Here is a 22,081-nt window from a genome sequence, read left to right on the forward strand (position 1 = left end):
CTTTTCAATATAGTTTTTAGTTAAATGTCACTTATTTTTCATATAAAATTATAATATTTTTTCTGAATATATGCACGTTTACATGATATTTTTTTCTTGAATTTTGTTCAATTGCTTTCATGTGTATGTCTATTTTTATTATTATTTAATTAAATAAATAATCTATTCTAAAAAGTAAAATTATTAAATACAACTGAATATATCAAATATATTATGAAATATATCTTTATCTTTATGTTTTTCAAGTTTAGTTTTTGATTTATTTTTATTAGAAATCGCGGGTCAGATGCTACTAATACTAATAATGTATAAAATATCTGACTACGACATGATAGTCAAAAACTCTTTTGATGAGGCTATTTTCGTAATTGGGAAAATCAAGTTAAAAATGCATTCGTGTTTCTGCCACAGGCCTCCTTAGCTTGAGCCTCAAGCTGGGGGATATTTGGTCCCAGCTAGCACGAGCTGGGTTTTTCAATTTCCAGCTGAAATCGTTTCCCATTCAACAATGGATCATCCAATATTTCCTCCCAGAATGTAGAATCATACAAAAAGCAAATTTTGTATTTGGAGTCACTTTCTTTTATTCTCAAATCAGCCCCTCTGAGTTTTCTTGATTTTGAGCTGTAAGTTTTTTCCTGTATAAGAACTCGAAGAAAAGTACTGAAAGATAACTTGTTTGGATACCTGGAATGAGTGATTCTTCACCTTCTTGCAAATACTTTACTTTTAGTACCCAAATGGTTCATTCTGGTTCTCAATGCTCCACTCAGAGCAAAGGGTTTGGGATTGTATCTAACATTGGAGACCCCTTAAGGAAGAAACCAAGAATTTGTGAAAATAACGCTGGCCCAAGTTCTAAAATGCTTGTGGGAAAAAGCAATGCCATGATGACTGGTGGTGGCAGCTTCAAGACCCAGTTGTGCATGAAGTTCAGAACAGGGCATTGCAGTCATGGAAGCAAATGTCTTTTTGCCCATGCTGTTTGTGATTTGAGAAAGGCCTTGCCTAACTTGAGAAGGGTTGTTGTCAATGAGGATAAAAATCTCTGTAGGATGTTCAACTCTGGCAAAGGATGCACGTATGGGAATAAGTGTCGTTTCCTTCATGTGGTTCCTGAGAATTTTCAGAAAAATTTGGGCCAGAACTGGGAGAGTTCAGCTATAAGCATTGGAACTACAGGGACTGCTTCTTCAGGAGGTCACAAAAAAGGGTATAAGAAAACAAGGCTTTGTAACAACTGGGAAATGACTGGAGGCTGCCCATATGGCAAGGTGTGTCACTTTGCTCATGGACAACAAGGTATTCTAGTACCTTCACTTACCATAACTATCATTTTAGGCATGTTTAATTATGGGCATGGTTTCATCTATGTTATAATTAATTATGTTGTTCACTTCTCTGCGTGTGTGTGTGTGGCTGGTGTTTTGGTATTATTCTGTGGATGGTAGATTTTGATTAGCATTTAAGCATTATCAATGGGATTAGGGTCTTCCAAATTACACAGTTGTTATTATAATTTAATTGGCCAGTATACAAGATATTTAAGGAATCTATACAGTGCGGGAGAATTTACTCCATGGCCACAATTGTTATATCTATATGCTATTATTGTTCTTCGCTAATTGAACTTTAATCTGTAAAAGGCCCATGTCGGTATCTTTTAATAGCCAAGAGCTGGAAAGCTAGGCTGTTTCGTGATCTCTCCCAGATGAAAACCAAAAGGAAGGGTTATTCAAATATGAAACAACTTTGTGTTGTTGGCATTTGTTCCAATTCTTCTTTCGCCAGTCTTGGTAACTTATTGGTGGTGATGGAATTAAATGTTTTTTTTAATTAAATTACTACAGCACGCCAATTATAGAACTTTTAAGTCTCTTAAAATCAAGAAGTTAGAATTATGTATCCTAGAGTAAATCACGGCTCTGGCTATAATGGAGCTATGTCATTTTTCTGGAAAGAACCATTGGGTTGTATTATAAAGCTTTATGTGGCAAGAAAAGAAAATCTTTTTATGATTTTCACAGTTTCTGTCTAAGTTAATTCTGTTCATGGTGCTCTGAGTTTCGATAGGAGTTGTCCAACATGAAGTGAGCTGTTTCTAGTCTTAGAATGAGATTAATGAGAAATTAAATAAAGTACTTGAGATGATGCGCCATTGGCTTAATCACACAAACGAATGACATTTCAACGTGATCTTGACGTCTTGTGCTCAAAGGAAACTGAATGGCGCCAGCACCTCTAGCATGGCAAACCATTCTATCATCTCAACAGAGGCGTTTATAACCAAAAAGTCAGAGATATTAAATTATAATTAATTCCGTTAGTTCATGTTAATGGGTCCCAGTTCACTAATGGCCAAACCTTGATTATGGTATTTTTCTGTTTGCTTGGAATCTGGTAAAGATAACACTTTTGGTTGAGTAACGTTTGTTGTTATTTCCTTCTACAGAGTTAGAGAAGTCTGATGGCAGCATTGCATTGGCATCTGGGATTGTGCCAACTAAAGCTTCAAATTCTCTTCTTATGGGCAAGGATGGCATTGGTTCTAATCACAAGCATGAAGCGCAGGCAACGCATTGCATGTTCAAGTGGAAAGCACTCAAGAAAACAAGGGGTATATATGCTGACTGGATAGAAGATATGCACCTTCTGCATAGCTCACTGAATGAAGTAGAGAACTGAAAACTTTACTTGAACAGTCTTAAATAGATAAACAAAAACTTCTGTTGGATTTAGCTCCCTTTTCCTATCTTGTTTTCTCTGTTGTGGTTGTCGAAGGATCTTGATTGATTTCTCTCTGATCCTCTGTCATCTTGGTTTCAGATGTAAAAATCTCTCGTCTGAGGAGTCTATATGATATTTTGAATGCTATCTGTGTCATTTTAACAGTACCATATATCGATACGAGGAGAATGAATTTTTCTTCGCATAATTTAATTAGTAAAGCTGCTCTTAGATAAAGTTGAAGGTTTGAACTGTCAAGGGTCTCAAGCTAGAGACTTCTACAGACTCAGGCTGTCTGCAGGAAATGGAGAGTTGAGCTGTTCGTAAATTTCTTATTCATTTACTTGTCATGTTTTTGCTCTAAACTTCTTGGAATTCTTGTTCATCTTCTCCTTCCGAAGCTACCGCGCTCTTTCCTCTCTCTATTGTTTTTTTTTATCACATTGAGTTTGCCAATATAATAGTACTGCTTTACATAACTCCATTGATGGGATTACATTTTAACTAGTCATTATCTATTCTAGTGCCTTTTCGTTTGAGTTGTAGAAACGTTGACTTAGTGCCAAAAAAAAAAAAAAAAAAAACTTAGCATGCAAGGTTGTTGGGTTGATTTACTAGGACAATCAAGACTCTTGTATCAGTGGTTGGACAAACAAATTATCAAGGATGTTTCAGTTTTGTATACAATTATGTGGATTGAAATAACTAATTAATGTTCTAAGAATCTATTCAATTTAATAGCTTAAATTGTTAAAAAAATTTTCAAAATATGATTTATAATGTCAAAGAACCATCTTAACTCAATAGCTTAAACTGTTAGATGAGATCCCAGGATATGATTTATATTATTCTCTAAAACACCCCCCTCAAGTGAACTTGCACAGATCCACATTATCTTGTGCTTAATTTTTATCAAATAAATGAGGATGGTGAGATTCGAACTCGTGACCACTTGGTCATCAAGACTCTGATACCATGTCAAAGAACCAACTCAACCCAATAGCTTAAACTGCTAGGTGAGGTCCCATGATATGATTTATATTATTCTCTAACATATAATATTATCTAAAACATCCTCCTAAAAAAAAACTTTTTGAACTTGAAATTTTTACATACCCATATTATCTTGTGTTTAAATTTTATTAAATAAATAAAAATAATAAGATTTGAAATCTTGACCGCTTAATCATCAACCTAATAATTTAAACGGTTAAGTGAAATCTCAATATATATTTTATATTAATAACAACAATATATATATATATATATATATATATATATATATATATATATATATATATATATGGCAACATGGAAAAGAAATTATATCGTTAGCTAGGTTTGCCTGAATTGTCTAGACTCTCTCAAAATCTTCCAATAATTTTCTCTTTTTTTTCTTTTTTCTTTTTTCTCACAAACACGATTAATGTATTTCCAGTCTCAATCTCGGCAGACCAGACCTTCTTTCCGTGTCTGCATGGCAACATTGGGCAAGCAACTCATCTTTGTAAACTAAGAGAAAATTCAACAATTCGAGAAACTCATTAGAATTACAGGGTTCAGAAATGACATGCGGCGTAGACTTGCCATTTGTCAAAGCCAAGAAAGACAAAACAAAACGGGCTTGAAGGGGAAGAAAAAGCAGTGGTTTGAAAATAAATTGGTTTCGAGGACTGAAGTTATGGAAACTGATGCGAGCAAGTTGACGAGTGATCGTGATGCCCAACAAAACAAGAGCTACTGGTCCAAGTACTAGAAGGGAAAGAAAATTGCTAGAAAGCTATCAGAATTGAATGATCTCAGTAGGCAGGGAGAAAAATTTGACTTCATCTTCGGTAGAAGAAAGACTCGGCAACCCAGATGCCTCATCAACATTTGACTTGGTAACGAATCTCTTCGACACAAACGATGTTAATATTATTGGTAGAAATTTGTTTTACAAAAACTTAATCTTAGTTAATGAACACTTTCCGGAACAAATTGCAAGTGGGGTCTATTTATTTTTTAGATTAAAATTTTATTGTAAATTGTTTCTCAACAAAAAATACTTTAATATAAAATATTAATTTATTTAAAATAAATTATGGATGAATAAAAAATTAATTTTAAAAAACTATTAGTTCATATATTTTATAAATTCAAAAACTCTCAATCCCACATTGAAAGATTATAAATTTTTCTTGTAACTTAAATAATTGAAAGTTGAAAAGTTAGAAATTTATTTGTAGGGTGCTCAAATTTTGAGAGGAGAGATACCCTTGAAGGAAGACTTAAGCCATATATGTACTCACCCCGTCTCAAGACTTGGATGTATTGTAAAACAACTTTTAGACTCATAAAGTTTTTTTTTTTTTTTCAATTGGCCTATGAACAAATTGTCTAAACAATTATCTTCCTCTACCTCAATAATTTTTTATTCAATGAAATAATGTATGTTATAAAAACAAAAAAAGGGTCATATTTTGTTATGACGGGTAATTAAAGCTAATATACTATAATTAATTCTGTATTAGTTTTGGTTATAATATCTCTTAAAATTTACAAATAATTCTTTTCTCATAATTAAAATAAATAATGAACCTTTAAATCTAATTTACTCGAACATTGATAATTTAAAATTTGTGCAGACCAGAGATGAAAAAAATATTATGTTATTTTTATTGATGATTTCATAATGTATTGTTATACCTACTTGCTAATAAGAAAATATATGGCTCTTGAAATGTTTAAAAATTATAAAAATAAAATTAAAAATCAACTTAAGCAAGTAGATAAAGGTAATAAAAAATAATAAAGGTAAATAATATGAAGCATTTTTTATGAATTTGGTTTCTAAAATGATATCATCAATTAAACAATCACTCCATATTCATCTCAATAAAACAACAAAACTTTTTTAAAAAATAATGAAGGTCAAATTGATAAGTTCAAGATCGTCTCAAAACTTGATAGAAAGGCAATATTGATTGCCAAGTATATTTAAATAAAGTACCACAGAAAAAAAAATTTAAATAAGACACCGTATAAGTTGTGGAAAGATAGGAGACCTCTTCCTATAAATACCTTAAAGTGAAAAGTGTCTTATAAAAGTGGAAAATGATACTAAAAAAGTTAAGATATGATCTAAAATTATGAATTATGTTTTCATTGGATATGCTTACAATTTCAGTGCATATTGTTTTTTATACACAAGTTAAGTATATAGGATATTCATTCTAATATAATAATAAAATAAAAAAAATATTATGTTTTTTTAAAAGATGTGTTTCCTTTTAAAACATTACAAGAAACTTGTTCACTTAAGAGAATAAGTAAAGAAAGTTCAAGTAGTCATCATCAAATAAAAAATGATAAAGTTGAGACAAGAAGCAAGAGGACAAAAATAATAAAAGTAAATGAACTTGATTTTCTAACATACCTTTTAGAAAATAAATCTCAAAACTACTTTGAAGCAATGTTCTGTCATGAATCTTCCTATTAAAAGAAAGCAGTCACGAGTGAAATTTAATTCATTATACAAAATCATATGTAGGAACTACTGGATCTTCCATCAAAAAGTAAGCAATTAGGCTATAAATGGATTTTTATGAGAAAGATGAAAGATAATGGTATCATTGATAAATATAAAATAAAACTTGTTGTTAAGGGATTCGAACAGCAAGAATGTGTTAATTATTTTGACACATTCACTTGCATTAAGAATAACTTTCATATAAATACTAATAACTATTGTATCCATTAACAAACTTGAAATACATTAAGTAGATGAAAATGCAACTTTCTTAAATGGAGACCTTGATAAAGAGATCTACATGAAATAACCTGAGGGGTTTATTGTTAAAGAACAATAAAAAAAGTTTTGTAAACTTGTCAAGTCATTATATGATTTTAAACAAATACCTAAATAATGACATGACATACTAGTTTAAAATTAATGAGGTTGATAAATGTATTTTTGTTAAAAATATAGATAAAGATTATGTTCTTGTATATCTCTGTACGTATGGATGATATACTAATTTGGGACAACAATAATTACATGATTAAGTTTACCAAGAAAATATTAACTATTTGACATGAAAGGCTTAGGTGTCACAAATGTCATTCTAGGAATAGAAGTTTCTAGGATAAATTTTATAAAAATGATAATAACATTGTTAAAAAACCAATTAATATATGTGTACATTAGTCCTAAAAAAAGGTGAGGGAGTATTCCAATTGAAATATTCTTGGATAATTGAGAGCTTGATATATGTTATGGACTACATAAGACTAGAGATTGCATACTAAGTTGGCAAACTGAGTAGATATATGAGTAATCCAACTATAGATCATTAGAAAATTATAAATAAGGTACTATAAAATTTAAGGTACACCTTAGACTATGAATTACCCTATACTGGTTACTTGGCTATACTAAAAAGATATGGTAATGCAAATTGAATATTTGATACTAAGAGTTTAAAATTCATTGGTGGATATATCTTTATACTCGATAGAGTAGCTATGTCTTGGAAATCCTCTAAGAAAATATGGACTGCAAGATCCATAATAGAATCGAGGTTTATTGCTTTTGAGACAGTTGTAAAGGAGGCCAAATTGAAGAGCTTATGTGTAACTCATCGATAATAATGAGTCTCAATTATATAATGTGAAAAAAGTGTCATGATAGTAACCATACCTCGTTGACTTGAGATCCTAGGATATTGGTTAAAAAGGACACTAAGTCATGCAATATTCTCAATAGCACTTGAAAGTAATTATTTCCTTCCTATTCCTATAATGAAAAGGTGTTTGTTGTAGCATGATAAAGTCGAGCCTTGTTTTTAATGATTTTATATCATGGCCGACTAATCAGAGTATATCAGAATACTTTTAATAAAAAATTACTTATATGAGTGAGAAATATGATCATTTCTTTAGGAATTATGAAAGGCTGAATTCTTTAAAGCACTCATGAAAACACTAGGAAAAGAACTATATGAGTTCTATTGTCTAGGTTTACACAAAAGACTGAATAGTTCAAGACATCGCGTTTATTAAATAGCCAAGTAAATCTGATTATATTTTACTAAAAGAAATGTTAAAAGTCAAAAGCTGCCTATCTTGATATAGTGATTTATCAAATTATTATCTCTCTACTAATCTTTGAGTTTTTGTATATTGGTTAGACAATTTTCATTCATGTGAAGAATTGTAAGAAATTTATTTTTAAAAAATGATTAATGGGCATATTTGAGCACAAATTAAAAATGATGTCCACTCACTTTTTGGGTTAAAGATTTGTAGAAAATTATTCTAAAATAAAAGTACTTTAACATAGAAGATTAACTTGCTTAAAATAAATTATAGATGAATGAGAAATTAATCTTAAAGAATGTTTGATTGAAATGTTTTATAAACTAAAAAACCCTTAATTTCACATTAAAGGATTCTAAGAATTTTTTGTAACATATATAGTGGAAGTTGAAGAGTAAAAATTGGATCCATATTACACACAAGCTTTTTAAAAAAAGAGACCCTAGACTAAAGCCACACACACATGCTTGACTCAACTAGACATGACATGACATGACATGGGTTTAGGCTTATGCCCTAGTTTGAGGTCTATGCTTGAACTTGAGTTTATTATAAAATAATTTTTAGATTTATAAATATATTTTTTAGCTAGTCCATGAACAAATTATATGCACAATTATCTTCCTCTACTTGAACCTTTTCATTTAATGAAAAAAAAATGTTTTGAAAGCAAAAAAAATAAAAAAACTTTCATATTTTAAAGCTAATAAATAATGGGAATCAATTATGGTTATTACTATAATTAATTCTACATTAGTTTTGGTTACATGTTTCAATATAAAAAAGGGATAAAAAGGGGATGCTTCGCACAACTTGCAATAGCTTTTTGCCTTCTTCTCCACTATATTTCCAGCTTTCTCTATCTCTTTTTTGTTCTATTTCTCGTCTTTTCTAGAACTTAGGTTATGATATTTTGTAGAGGGATATTGAGTTTATTTTTTCACAAGTTCATGACCTTGTTATATTATGAGTACTATTAATTAATAATTAATGTGGTGTCGTTGAAATCTTGAAAAATTAATTTTATTTATTTTATTTGCATCAAGTGATAAGTAACAAAGTTTAGACAAAGAATTCGAATATTGATAATAACATGATATATATATATATATATTTATTATATAATGTAAGGGCTTCAACAATTTGTTTATGCATGCTATATAATGAAAGTGTTTCAACAAGTAATTTTTTTTAATATCCCTTTTAAGATATTGTATGTGTATTTTGTTGTTTATGCTAAGTTACATAAAAATAGTACAATTAGAGGATATTTAGTTTTATATCCATGCATGCAATGTGCTTCAAGATAAACTAAATATCATCATAAAAATTAAATACCGTCAGCAGTTATTGCCTTGTATTTGATGACAGCTACTGGGATATTCAAAAGGATTTGAAGATTGAAAGGCTTCAAGATAAGTAGATGACATTTGGGGGGAAGATAGGCTGCTGTGATCAAGTGGAACACGAAGATGAAGACGAGAGGTCTCTGTGTGTATTCAGCATCTCATGCAATATGAAATTTGTATAGTTGTTAGATGATTCCCTGTTGATCTAAGAATCATTGCGTGGGATAAAAATTACCAGGTTTAACAATGTCGCAAATTCTGCAAATAGAAACCACTCTAAACGTTGATGTTAAGGCATTATCGATAATATTCTTATCAAAAAACCAATTCAATTTAAAAATTTAAGTTTTTAGATGAGATTTTAAAATATAATTTATATTATTCTCTAACTCACTCACTTCAAGTGAAAATTCTTTGGACTTGAAATTTGCACATATACACACTATCTTGTACTTAATTTTATCAAATAAATAAGAATGATGAGATTCGAACTCGTAATAGCTTGGTTATTAACTCTGTGATACCATGAGTCATCTCATCAAAAAACTTAAATTTTTAGATTGATGATGAAATATGATTTATATTATTCTTTAACGTTTTAGTTTTAAATATAAAAGACATGCCTTCTTTTTATAGGCTAGCAAGCTCCCCGAAGCTGAAAAACTTCCCTCAATGCCTATGGATCAAATTCATCACCCGTTCAATTTATAGATATATATTTTCTTTTCTTTCTCTTTTATTCCACCGCCACCTCTTGGAAATACGAAGTGCTTGAATAAGCTTAACATCTGCAAACGTTACAGGTGAGTTAACTGCCAACCCTGCCTTAGCAGGAATAAGACTTATCGTTCGTGCATGCCTCTAATGGTCCCAGCAACAGCAGAATGATTGTGAGGCCTCTCATAAACAGAGTGCTGCTGTTCTTCTTTTTTAGTGCGTGCTTGATGATGATACGGCGAAGATATTCTTACAAAAGTGTACAGTTTGGATTAAACAAGTTTTGATACATCTTTTTTTAGTGCTCTATGATCTGTAGTTGCGTTCCGTCCTTTTCTTCTTCCAAGTACCCTCAGTACTGTCTTCAACGAAGACAAGAAGGGTGAGGTGTAGGTTAATTATCTCTTGAATTTATGGTGAATGCATGTTCTTTCTAATTGCAGATGCGTTCACCAACTCACACCACCGTTCATGGTTGATTTCCGGTCATCGGTTGATAAACCCAACCGCTGCTCAATGCGCTTGCGAGGCACTGTAATCAAAGATTGGCAAAATTTTAATAATGTTTTGCCAAAGTAACGACAATTTCATCAACGAATCGGTGCCTCGGAAGTTTCGGTCCATCCAAGGCTGCAAAAGTAACTTCATTTTTTTCCGGTTGACATCGAGAAAAAGACGGCCACCATAGAATTGATAATGACTATTAACTGCCGAGCAACACACAGATTTTCCATTGCCCATCATGGCTTCTCTGCAGAAAGCTTTTACGATGTGCGGTATTTTGAAGTCAAAAACATTTTTGATATATGACGCATTAACTTCTTTTCTTTTCTTTTTCTTTGGTTACATAAATAATTTTCTACAATGGTTCAGGCATTTAAATGGTAATTAAATCATGTGTATTTATTTATTTATTTATTATTATACACCCTTCTGCGAATCTTTCTTTACAGCTTAAAGTCTAAACGCGCTCTCTAATTACTTTATTATTGTTTATGAAACAAAATTACTTTATATATAATTACTTTATAAGATGCATAAAAACCCAACGCCTAACTTTTCAGACCTGTAGGATTATATATATATATATATATATATATAAACCCAATTAAAATTAATTATTGTGGTTTGACCGCTGGCTGGACCAGTCCGCGCCATCACCCACTCCGCTAAGACCGAATTGTCATGACCTGAATCTATTATTAAGGTATACTCTTCTCCCTCCCGATTTATTTATTTGTTACGTTACGTTAAACAACCGAGAGAAACTGATCGGACGGAGCCTGAGACCAGAAAAACTGAAAAGGAAGGAAGAAGGATGGGTCACGGAAGCTCTAAGGAATTGCCTGGTACGGAATCTACTAATAGCGAAGGTGGTTCGACTCGCTTCTCTCGAATGAAACAGAAACTTCACTTCCACAGCAAGGATCAACACCATCCTCATCTCCGTCGCATATTCCGTCGCATTTCTGTTTCACGAGGAAATGGAACCTCCTCCTCCTCCTCCACTTCCGCTCTCAAACTCGTCTCCGCTGAGGATTTTGCTGGAATTGCTCTCCTCACTCTAATTAGCGCTGACATGCAATTCAAAGACAGGTGGCTCGCTTGTGTTTCCCTTGGCGAACAGACTTTCCGCACCCATATTTCTCACCAGTTAACTCCATCTCTCGTCTTTCCTTCCTTGCCTGCTTTCTTGTTGTTTGTTGTTTTAATTTTATTTTTTTTTGCGTTTCAGGACCCACAAACCTGTTTGGAACTCGGTCACCTACTCTCATTATCTTCTTCTTCTTCTTCCAATTTTTTTTTTTTTTACCTATAATCAAATATACAATTGAGAAATCAGCAATAAAGATTGACATTATATTTTGTCATGCAGGAAAAGAAACTTATGTTAGAGAAAAATGGGCCTCATCTTGCCAGGATTTCTGTTTTCGAGGTCAGCAATTACCTTACTTTCGACCCATTTATTGCTTGCCTTTATTTTTACATCACCATGCCCTTGCTTGCTTGGATTAAAGTCTTTTCATTTCTTAGGACCGACCTATTTGAAAAGTCACAAGTCTTGGCTATGAAAACTGGATACATTGCAAACTATTTCTCACTCGTTTAATGTTCCGATTACCGAAAGAACAAGTCCAGGACCGGCCATTTTCCATGTGATTTTACCATTTCTCTTTAGTCACAAAACTCACCTACATGGTGACTAATTGGGTTTGGTATAGACAGCCATGAGGTGCTGTACAATAACAGTATAATGTACGCTGCTAATGCCTTTTCCTGTTCAATTTTGGGCACAATTCTTTCTCTCACACATGAAGTCTCTCGCCTGACTTACTTTCCATACAAATCACTAGCAAGTAGTGAAAGGTCATTTCCTATTCTGTCCGTACTGGAAAGCCTACAACACGTTAAATGACACAAGTATTACTGCAATCTGGTTGTCTGTGGTCACATTCTGGCTTCAGCTATGAATTTATGCTATCAAAATCTCACATCATTTAATGACGTGGGTTACTTTTTTCTGATTATTCTCTTATTTAAAAGTATTTCTTTTCTTTTCTTTAGTTGTTTTGCTATGGTGGTCACCTAATTTCTCATATAATGATGCAGACCAATAGAGTATCGAAGAACAAACTTGTTGGATATTGTGAGATTGATCTACTTGAATTTCTAGCACAGGTAAACAACTTGATCATTGAATGACTGCTCACTGCAAATATGTTAAAATCATTAGCATATATGCTAAAAGTATCGCTGTTCTTATCCTGTCAAGCGTTAGAAAAAAAAAGGCTCACTTTGACTCATTTATCTACGGGGCAATTTAGATGATTTTGAACTTTGGTGGAAAAATGTTACGATTTGTTAGTCTTTTGTTACTCATTTTGCCTATATTCTATATGATTTTTAAATTGATTTTCTACAGTCTTTTGCATCTTAAACTGTCCTAAATATTTTCCTTTTTGGTTTCTTTTCTTGTTGACATCTTTCATATCATCTTTTCTGGTGATGCTCATTTCAATTTAGCAAATCTAGGTTAACTTATGAGTTTCTGTTCACAAAATGTTAATGTCTTTTTTTTTTTTAACATTAGTTATTTTTACCTCGACACAAATACTATTTCATTGCAGGATTCAGATTCTGACTTTGAAGTGTTTGAACTTTTTGACCCAGCATCAGCTGGTAAAGTTGTCGGCAGAATTTCTCTCTCGTGTTCTGTTGAGGTCCGCAGTATGCAATTTACACTACCATTGAATAGTGAGACTTGAGAATGTGCTGATAATCTATAACATTACCTGAAATTATTGACAGGATCCAATTGAAACAGAGAAAAATTTTGCAAGACGCATCTTAGGAATTGTGGTATGTTTGCATAATCCTTCATTCTCTTTCCATATTGTTGGACATTCAATCAGTTTTCAAAGTGTGCATGCCAAGTCTCGCTGGCTGTTTTGAGATTTGCACCTGATTGGAAACAAAGATAGTCTAGTCACCTCAAACTCCATGTTCTCTTTCATTTTTTGTTTTGTTTCAAAAAGTGGTATCTTATTCTATCCCTAAAAGGAGGAAAAACATCACGCAAACTTTTATTTCTGGTTTAGTAAGTTCAGTTATTATCAAAATCAGCCTCTGATAATTACTAACTAGTAAAAACATTAAAACTGTTGACATTTGCTTCACTGCCACCACAAATTGTGGAACAGGTGCGAACATGGCCTGTATTAATTGACCACAACCTGCTTTCCTGAAGCTGTGCGTTTAATACATGTATGTAACACACTTGGCTTTCTTGAATTGGCTTGTGATTTACATGTACTTGTTTTTCTCATGGAACCAGACATTTAGGTATGGAATAAGCTATTTTAGCATTTCAAATTCATTATACTTCATGTTCCAGAAGTTTGTCACACGTAAGACTATCAGTCTATAGCAATGTCTCATGTATAATCCATGCTAATAAATCACTAGTATTTCACTACCTTACAACACGATTGGTAGTGAGTTTTTGTGACCTTATGCTCTGTGCACGGGATTATTTGCCTACCCTTACAACACGATTGGTAGTGAGTTTCTGTGACCTTATGCTGTGTGCAGGATTACAATGAAGATGGGCAGCTTTCTTTCTCTGAGTTCTCTGACTTAATTAAGGCTTTTGGTAATCAAGTGGCAGATAAGAAGGTTTGACCATTAAGTTATGTTCTTTTCTTAGTTCTTTGCTTGCATTTCATATTTTGTTCTGTCCTAAATTCTGAACATTCTAGACATATGAGTTAGGATGGAGATCTGTTTTGGATTTGGGGTGAGAATTTCAGAAATATTAAATATATGGGTATTATAAAATGACGCTTTGACCTTTTTATTTGAAGTTTGGGATTCTAAAACTCATCAATATACATTTTATAATTCCATTTTTGTGTGTCTTGTGGGATTAGGTTTTAGGATTTAGATTCAGAAAGTTATCCTAATCATCGAGTGCCTATCCTAAATGCTTAACTTGCTTAACTTTGAACATGTTTTCTTACTAGAAAGAGGAGCTTTTTAAAGTTGCTGACAAGAATGGTGATGGTGTTGTAAGCATGGATGAGTTGGCTGAACTTCTTGCCATTCAACAAGAAAGGTAATGATCCTCTATATTTAATGGCAGCAAGCTTGAATCATGTATTTATTATATTCTGCTACCTACATGATTGATCTGCTATTATACGCAGAAGCAATGCTTCTTGTATAGCTTGCTAAAGGTTGAAATGTTAATTTTTTTTTTCCTTTCCTGCTTTTGTGGACCATCTTCTGTGGATCTGTTAGTTTGGATGTATATTCTGTAGCTTGCTTGTGAATATCTTGCAACTATGATCACAACTCTTCTCATAATCCCAAATGTTTATTTCCCAATACTATATGTGGGGAATGCTATAAATTTGCAGTTTTCTTGACCCTGACTGTTCAATATGTAAGTTACTTTTCTGGTACATGCCTTGATCTCTATGTATTTCCTGTGTTGCAGTGTGCCTCTTATAAATTGCTGCCCTGTTTGTGGTGAGGTTCTTGAAGTTTCTGATAAGCTAAATACCCTGGTCCATTTGAGTCTTTGTTTTGACGAGGGAACGGGAAATCAAGTTATGACAGGTGGATTTCTGACTGATAAACAGGCTTCTTATGGGTATGAACTTTAGCAGTGTCAACTTTATGAATTCTATCTCATTATGTGGTCTCTCCTGTTTTGATGGTTATATTGCTTTGAATCACGGTTGAGATGCCCGATTTAAGTTTATATTTTGACAGGTGGATGTTTAAACTGAGTGAATGGGCTCATTTTTCATCATATGATGTTGGTTTGAACTCTGGTTCAAGTGCTTCACATATTCTGGTATCCTTTCCTCATGGACATATTTAAGAATGGTTAATATTTATTTTCAGCTCCTATGATCTGGGGTTTGTTCACGTCAAAGATGTGAATTTGGCGCTATGTGAAACTCTTGTTTCTTTCAGCATTTTTAGTGAATTTATTTTTGGTAGTAGTTATCAGCCTCGAGATGCCAACAAAATGTTTCAACAGCTACCACATTACAAAATGTTTAAATTAATGAAACTAACATATCCCTAGCTCCTCGGAGTTGCCCCCTTTTTTATTTGTTGTGGTTAAGTCCAAACAAATTCTCTAGATTGTAACAGTCACTTTTTTGTCATCATTTAATTGTTAAAAAATATGAAAAATATTCTTGCCATGGGGCATTATAGGAAATCCATTGTCAACATCTTCATGGAATCTTGTGGTTGAATGATTACTAAGCAGGTGGATGGGTAGACGGTTCATTTCTTAAAGAAATTCTGTTACTTTTCTATAATTGCTTGAAATTTATACAGAACATGATCCAACAATTACGTATGTTTTGCTGAAGTTCTTGAACTGTTTTGCTGAAGGTGGCCCATTAAAATTGTTTTTTGCATTTCCATACAACTCTTGAGTATTGTAAATGTCATTGAATTATATTTGGAACTGTATTTGGAACTAAGATCTCATGAATGCAAGCTTTCAGCTAATAGCTTAATGCTTTAGGTATTTGATAGGAAGACAAAGAGGCTGGTGGAGGAGTTAATTGATAAAAAGATTGTTCTGTCAATGAGAGCAATTTATCAGTCAAAGATAGGACTGGGCCTTATGGACAAAGGTACGACTTAATTTGTGTGAATGAAAACAAAGTACATTTTGAAAAGAATTAGCTAGTTTATAGATTTGTTCATTTTTAGTTTACCAATAGTCTTGGCCTTATGGTTTATCGCTCTCTCTCCCGACATAAATTTGTTCATGGGATGAACTGTCCAATTCGCCTGCCTTGGCCTTATATTTTGTGTTTGTTAGCCTGGCCTGGAAATTAGGCTTGTTCAATAGACGCTCTAAGTTTGTGATTAGTTATGAAACTTCAGCCCAGGCCTGCTCCAACATAAATTTCTCCCATTGCCTTCTTCTTTTATTGCAGTTTCCCTTCCTTTTCAATCTTAGAATCTAAGTGGTGTTTAGTTCATGGAATTCGAGGGGAAAGCGAGACAAGAATGTCAGATTTCAAGAATTATTGTGTTTAGTTACATCAATTTACCCTTTTTTCTTTTCTTTTATAATGGATTGAAATTTATCGTATGGTGTTGAATTATTAATTTTATATTGTATATTGTTTATTGTGATAATGGTTGTTTTATTGTGATCTGTTAATGGATGCATGAAAAATTTATTTATTTTAAATAAAATTTTTGTGATAATTTTAGAGACCCCTTTTATTAGTACACTTGATTACATATCAATGAGAATTCATTATAACACAATAATATAGGATAAGATGGTGATTTAGTTGAAACAATTAGGATTTCCAAAGAAGGAATGAACAAAAAATTGATACTTTCCTAGGAATCCTCTATTGTCAAGGAATGCAAATCCTCTACCACATTATTGCATGCCTTCATTTTATGATCATTCTGCACAGTTGCTTTGATACCTTATTTCAATGTGGAAATTTGGAAGTGTACATAAATGTCACAGAAAACTGTACCTTGAGATTGAATTGTAAAATTGGTTACTCTTCCTCTGTACTGGCATGCACCCTCTTGCCTTTTCCCTTCTATTGAATTTACAGCAGAAAGTGACGTGGTTCTCAGTGATCAAGAAAAGTGAAATCTTCTACTGGTACTCCTTTCTTGAGTAATTGTTGAAACAACATTAATAAGAAAAAAATCTCTGAAAGCGTATATAAATGTCTTCAAGGGCATGCAATGACCTCTAAATGCATCCTGCTGAGGTTCAACTATTTGTCTTGGTCCAATCCTCCTTACTGTTCAGATCTCCCCCATCTACTTCATCCACCTCACTATTCTAATTGGTTAAGATTGCTGTTGGTTCTATGCATTTTAAATTTATACAAGAGTTATTGGAAGTATTATTTGAAAAAACAATGCTTTTATTATTATAGTCCTGCATTATTTGGTTGACTTACCTGGATGCAGGAGCAAAAGAAATCTTGCAAAGCATCTCTGAGAAGCAGGGAAGGGAAATGAACACTATAGAATCTGCTAGAGACATTCCTAAGTTTGTTGCATTTTTCAAGGTATGATTGTCTTGCTTGACAAACAAAGAATTCTTTAAAATTTTTCGCCTCATGATTATCGAGTCTAAGACTAGCTGTGGCTGATTATATGTTTTAGATTGCTGTGTTTAAACTGTATCTGATGTTGTAAAATAACTGTTTATTGAAGTTTGTAAGATTTATTGATTGTTATAAAGAATTAAAAAATCTCACCTCAAAAAAACATAGTATTGGTTTCTCTGTTGACTAGGAATTATAGAACATTTTGTACTTTGATTATCTTGTTTTAATACCAAAACCAAGTGAACAAAGAGGTGGAAAACTCACGACAATAATAGTATTAGCTGCTGCAAAAATTTTCAGCATGCTCTCCTTTGTTTGATTTATATTTTAATAAAGATCGTAAAATGTTATTTGGAGCTGTGGGATCTTCGTAATTAGACTGATTTATCAATGAATTAAATGCCATAACTGAAAAATGAATGAGCTTTGATTCCCTTCAATTTCACAAGTCCTTTGCATCAAGTTGTTTCTTCATGTTTTTGTCTCCTCATATTATTGTGTCTAAACTTGCCTACCAAGAAAAACTCTTAGCACAACATTTGTTACCATAAGAAAAGAAAACCGTTTTAGACTGGCTTCCAGCTCATTCTTAAAATATGGATATTTACATGCTAATTCTATCACACTGCTTGTTTATGATAAATGTAACTATGATTTTGTAGGATCAAATAAATTTGGCTGAAATCAAGTACCCTTTAGAACATTTTAAGGTAAGCAAATATTGATTTTTTGAGATAAAATTAAACTGAGGCATCAGATTTCTGAATCTTGCCATGAATCTTAACTAGTTTGTGTTTTTTAATGGTTCATAATCACATGAGGTTTGGATTTCTTCCATTTTCAGACATTCAATGAGTTCTTCATAAGAGAATTAAAGCCTGGTGCAAGACCAATTGCTTCCGTGGAACACGATGATGTTGCCATATGTGCAGCTGATTGCCGTTTAATGGCTTTTAAGTCTGTAGAAGACAGTCTAAGATTTTGGATCAAGGTATTTCTACCTCTTTATCTAAATGCTAGTTTTTCCACCGTCAACCCCACTCTCATATTCCTTACTTGAACACATTATGCTTGTGTCTGAAAGGGTGTTCTAATGGAATAATGAATGAGTAGATAGATAACTTCTTTCTGGTGAAGAGAGATAGTCATATTGACAATGAGTAAATTGTTTTATTTAAATATTTTTCTGTTATTTACTATTGGTCATTGGATTAGCTTGTTTAACAACAGTTCATTGCTGGTATCATTTTGTAATTTATAGGGCCGCAAATTTTCTATACAAGGGCTTTTGGGAAACGAAATATACTCAAGTGCATTTGCTGATGGTACCTTGGTCATATTTCGATTGGCACCACAGGTACTTCGTACAAAATCCTTCTAGTAATTTGCAATGTAAGTTTTGGGAAAGTAAGATTTTCAAGTGCCTTTTTGATCCAATGATACTTCTTCTGAGGTGGCATTGTTTGTCATTTGTTGAAGCAAAGAAAATTGAATAAATAAATAAATAAGAAGAGACAATTTAAGAAGAGACCCCAAGTCCAGTTCTGTATTCATAGTTTGAAATTGAATGCTAAGGGTGATAAGGGGAGAAATGTGACAACTTCACGATAGCAGGTTTATTTATCTGCTTATTTAACCAACCAACCAACCAACCACTCACCCTTTCACATAGGAGACAGTAGAAGGTATTTGGAACTTCATCTATGAAAAGAAAAGTTTTTGTTGACAGATCAATAGACCAGCAAAGGGAGAGCTATGTTGCCAATTTCTTACCTTGGTTTCGTTCATGCATTTAAAAGAAACTTTTAGATCCTTCTGCTTCAATTCTTTCTTACTGACTTCTCTCATTCCGACAAATCTTGAATTTCACGAAGCTTTTTTATCTGATTTCTTCAATTTATTTTCCTTTTGATTGCTGCAGGATTATCACCGTTTTCATTCTCCAGTTTCTGGAACCATTGACAAGTTTGTAAAAATACCTGGGTGTTTATATACAGTACGTATATATATAACCAAAGGACTTTTTTTTTTAGTATTTGTAATCATTTCTTTTATATGTTATTGCCCCCTTACGTCTATCTCATTCTTTTTTGCAGGTTAATCCTATTGCTGTCAACAGCAAGTATTGTAATGTTTTCACTCAGAATAAGAGGGAAGTTTCGATTATTTCTACTGCACATTTTGGAAAGGTATATTATCACAATCATCGGACTTTACAAATTTGAACATTGATTTTGTTGCTGTTAGTTTGTACTTGAAAATACATGTAGGCAATCTGCAGGAAATGTTTCTCTATATTCATTTTCCAAATAAGATCAAATTTGGCGGAACAATATGTGCCAGAAGATTATTGAATCTATCCCTACCCTCTCTTTGTGTATGTGCTTGGTTGCGTTTTTCAATATAGAAGATGCCTTTTGTTCTGTTTATTCTATCTCAGAGCTGCTCAAGAGCAATGCAAGAGTAACTGAATAGAGCTGTCTTTGTATTCCTAGGATGGATTAACTGGCCTGTTCAGTTTCAACTAGCAGTTATTGCATTTTAAGAGGTTTTCGTTTTTTCTTTTTGGCTCCAGGTAGCATTTGTTGCAATAGGAGCAACTATGGTTGGCAGCATCACCTTCTCGAAGAAGGCTGGTGACCATGTCAAGAAAGGAGACGAGGTGAGCAATCTCTAATATTACGTTTTGCATATTGTTTGCCTCTAAATATAAGAGGGTGGTTTGTAATTGGGTAGCTTGCACTGAATCCACAGTTAGGGTATTTCTCATTTGGTGGAAGCACAGTGATTTGCGTCTTTGAAAAGGTTAGTACTATGTAGAACTGCTTTTCAGATTCTGGCTATTTCAATCAAAACATCAGTATTTTCCCTCTCGAGTATCTACAAAAGTTGCATGTAACTTACAAAACAAAACCCATTATTCTATCATATCAGTAACTGGCACACCATAATGTTCAAACTTCAATATCAAATATTTTCATTCATCGACAATTTCCTAAAACTTCATGTGTTCTTTTGGTTCAGAAGCTCAGCATTTTTACATTCAAGCTTTGACAATGCATTGCTAAACAAAATATGTGATTTTGTATCAAAAATGCATGATCAATAACTGATCTTGGGGTTATTTTGCAGGACGTGATTAAAATAGACGAGGACCTCTTAGCAAATAGTGCCAGGTCACTTGAGACCTTGGTTACTGTTGGAATGAGTTTGGGTGTTGCAACTAAGAAACAAACAAAAGTTGGTATGCCATAATGGGGTGGTAGAAGAATGAGAGAGCTCATGATTTGGTATCATTTTGAATCTTGCAGTGTGTCTGGCATTCATTGTAAATGTTTCCGGAAGAAGATGGAAATGGTTGCAATCTTGGTGTAGATGGTGTTGTAGTCTTGTCATTCAGATTGATTTAAATGGTTGAAACATGGAAGGAGTAACTAATTCACCTCTATGTCATGATTGTTTTTACATTTTTATTTTTATTTTTTTTGAAAGAATTTAAAAAACATTTATTTTTTTTATTTTAAATTAATATTTTTTGATTTTTTTTTAGTATTTTCAAATCATTTTAATGTATTGATATCAAAAATTATTTTTAAAAAAATATAAAAATATTATTTTAATATATTTCTATACAAAAAAATATTTTAAAAAATATTACCACCATACACCATTTTAATTTCTTTTGACTTACTAACTTTATTGTCCTTATACTGATGTAATAAAATTGAACCCGACTCATGTTTTTGAATAAATTTGAAAAAAATTTATTTTTTTATTTTTTTTAAATTAATATTTTTGTTAGTATTTTCAGATTATTTTGATGCGCTAATATTAAAAATAAATTTTAAAAAATTAAAAAAAATATTATTTTAATATATTTTCTAGTAAAAAATATTTTATAAAAACAACCGATTACACTGGAGGAAAATCGATGGCTCGGTTTTTATACTTTTTTTTCCTTTCAATTTGAGTGTATGTGGGCGCCCATGTGGGTGTTAGGAACAAAATAAAAGGGTGCCTGGTATGAGTTTAAGATGAAGCCGTGAAGGGTTTCAAATTGAATATGAATGTTTAGCTGGATTTTGATTGCATTGTAACCAAAATAAAAAAAAATAAAAACACTATTTATTGTGAGAGAGAAAAAAGGTAAGAGTCACGTAAAGAGAAACAGAGAGAAGAAATCATCCACTAATAATACTTACCTTATTACACAAAGCACTAAAAGGCGTGGAAAAATTATTGTTCTCTGCACCACGGTAGCTCCTATCACTGTAGATTTCCTTTAATTGGTTTTTCATCCTCTTTTTTTTTTTTTTTTTTTTTTGCCTTTGTAGAACCAAAGTGGATGCCAATTTATGTTAGGAAAGAGTGAGATTAAAGGATAAAGAATCAAAGTGAAAAACAAGAAAGAAATGGGTGATTTTTTCAAAGTTTGGGTAAAATTTTTCAAATTTTTTGAAATTATAAATATTGGGTTCCTTTAAATTTTGAAATTTCATCAAAAAAATCAATTTTAGTCCAAAACTTCATTTTATTTTTTTTAGTTTCTAGGTTTGAGAGTTGTTGAATTCCAGCAAT

The 22,081-nt window shown here is 32.4% G+C and overlaps 2 protein-coding genes across 5 annotated transcripts; both read left to right on the forward strand.

Annotated features, from left to right (window-relative positions):
• Positions 1-433: 433 nt before the first annotated feature.
• On the forward strand, positions 434-2,935 carry LOC7475711 (zinc finger CCCH domain-containing protein 39). The gene is made up of 2 exons (XM_002304116.4): positions 434-1,302; positions 2,453-2,935. Exons 1-2 carry the CDS (start codon positions 693-695, stop codon positions 2,683-2,685), a joined length of 843 nt encoding a protein of 280 aa, XP_002304152.4. The 5' UTR covers positions 434-692; the 3' UTR covers positions 2,686-2,935.
• An 8,037-nt stretch (positions 2,936-10,972) lies between these two features.
• Positions 10,973-20,951, forward strand: LOC7478365 (phosphatidylserine decarboxylase proenzyme 2). Of its 4 annotated transcripts, XM_006385436.3 has the most exons (21): positions 10,973-11,079; positions 11,166-11,525; positions 11,608-11,632; positions 11,749-11,808; positions 12,483-12,551; positions 13,001-13,093; positions 13,182-13,232; positions 13,965-14,048; positions 14,396-14,487; positions 14,872-15,027; positions 15,150-15,234; positions 15,925-16,036; positions 17,361-17,461; positions 18,166-18,213; positions 18,348-18,494; positions 18,765-18,860; positions 19,425-19,499; positions 19,600-19,692; positions 20,079-20,165; positions 20,258-20,308; positions 20,636-20,951. In XM_006385436.3, the coding sequence occupies exons 2-21, from the start codon at positions 11,191-11,193 to the stop codon at positions 20,756-20,758; spliced, it is 1,983 nt and encodes a 660-aa protein (XP_006385498.1). In that variant the 5' UTR covers positions 10,973-11,079; positions 11,166-11,190; the 3' UTR covers positions 20,759-20,951. The 4 variants fall into 4 exon arrangements, with proteins under 4 accessions (XP_006385498.1, XP_052306942.1, XP_024452424.1 ...); XM_052450982.1 differs by lacking the exon at positions 10,973-11,079 and having other exon boundaries at positions 11,086-11,525; XM_024596656.2 differs by lacking the exons at positions 10,973-11,079; positions 18,166-18,213 and having other exon boundaries at positions 11,086-11,525.
• The last annotated feature ends 1,130 nt before the right edge of the window (positions 20,952-22,081 follow it).

The sequence above is a fragment of the Populus trichocarpa genome, chromosome 3, assembly GCF_000002775.5.
Source record: "Populus trichocarpa isolate Nisqually-1 chromosome 3, P.trichocarpa_v4.1, whole genome shotgun sequence".
Taxonomy (NCBI): domain Eukaryota; kingdom Viridiplantae; phylum Streptophyta; class Magnoliopsida; order Malpighiales; family Salicaceae; genus Populus; species Populus trichocarpa.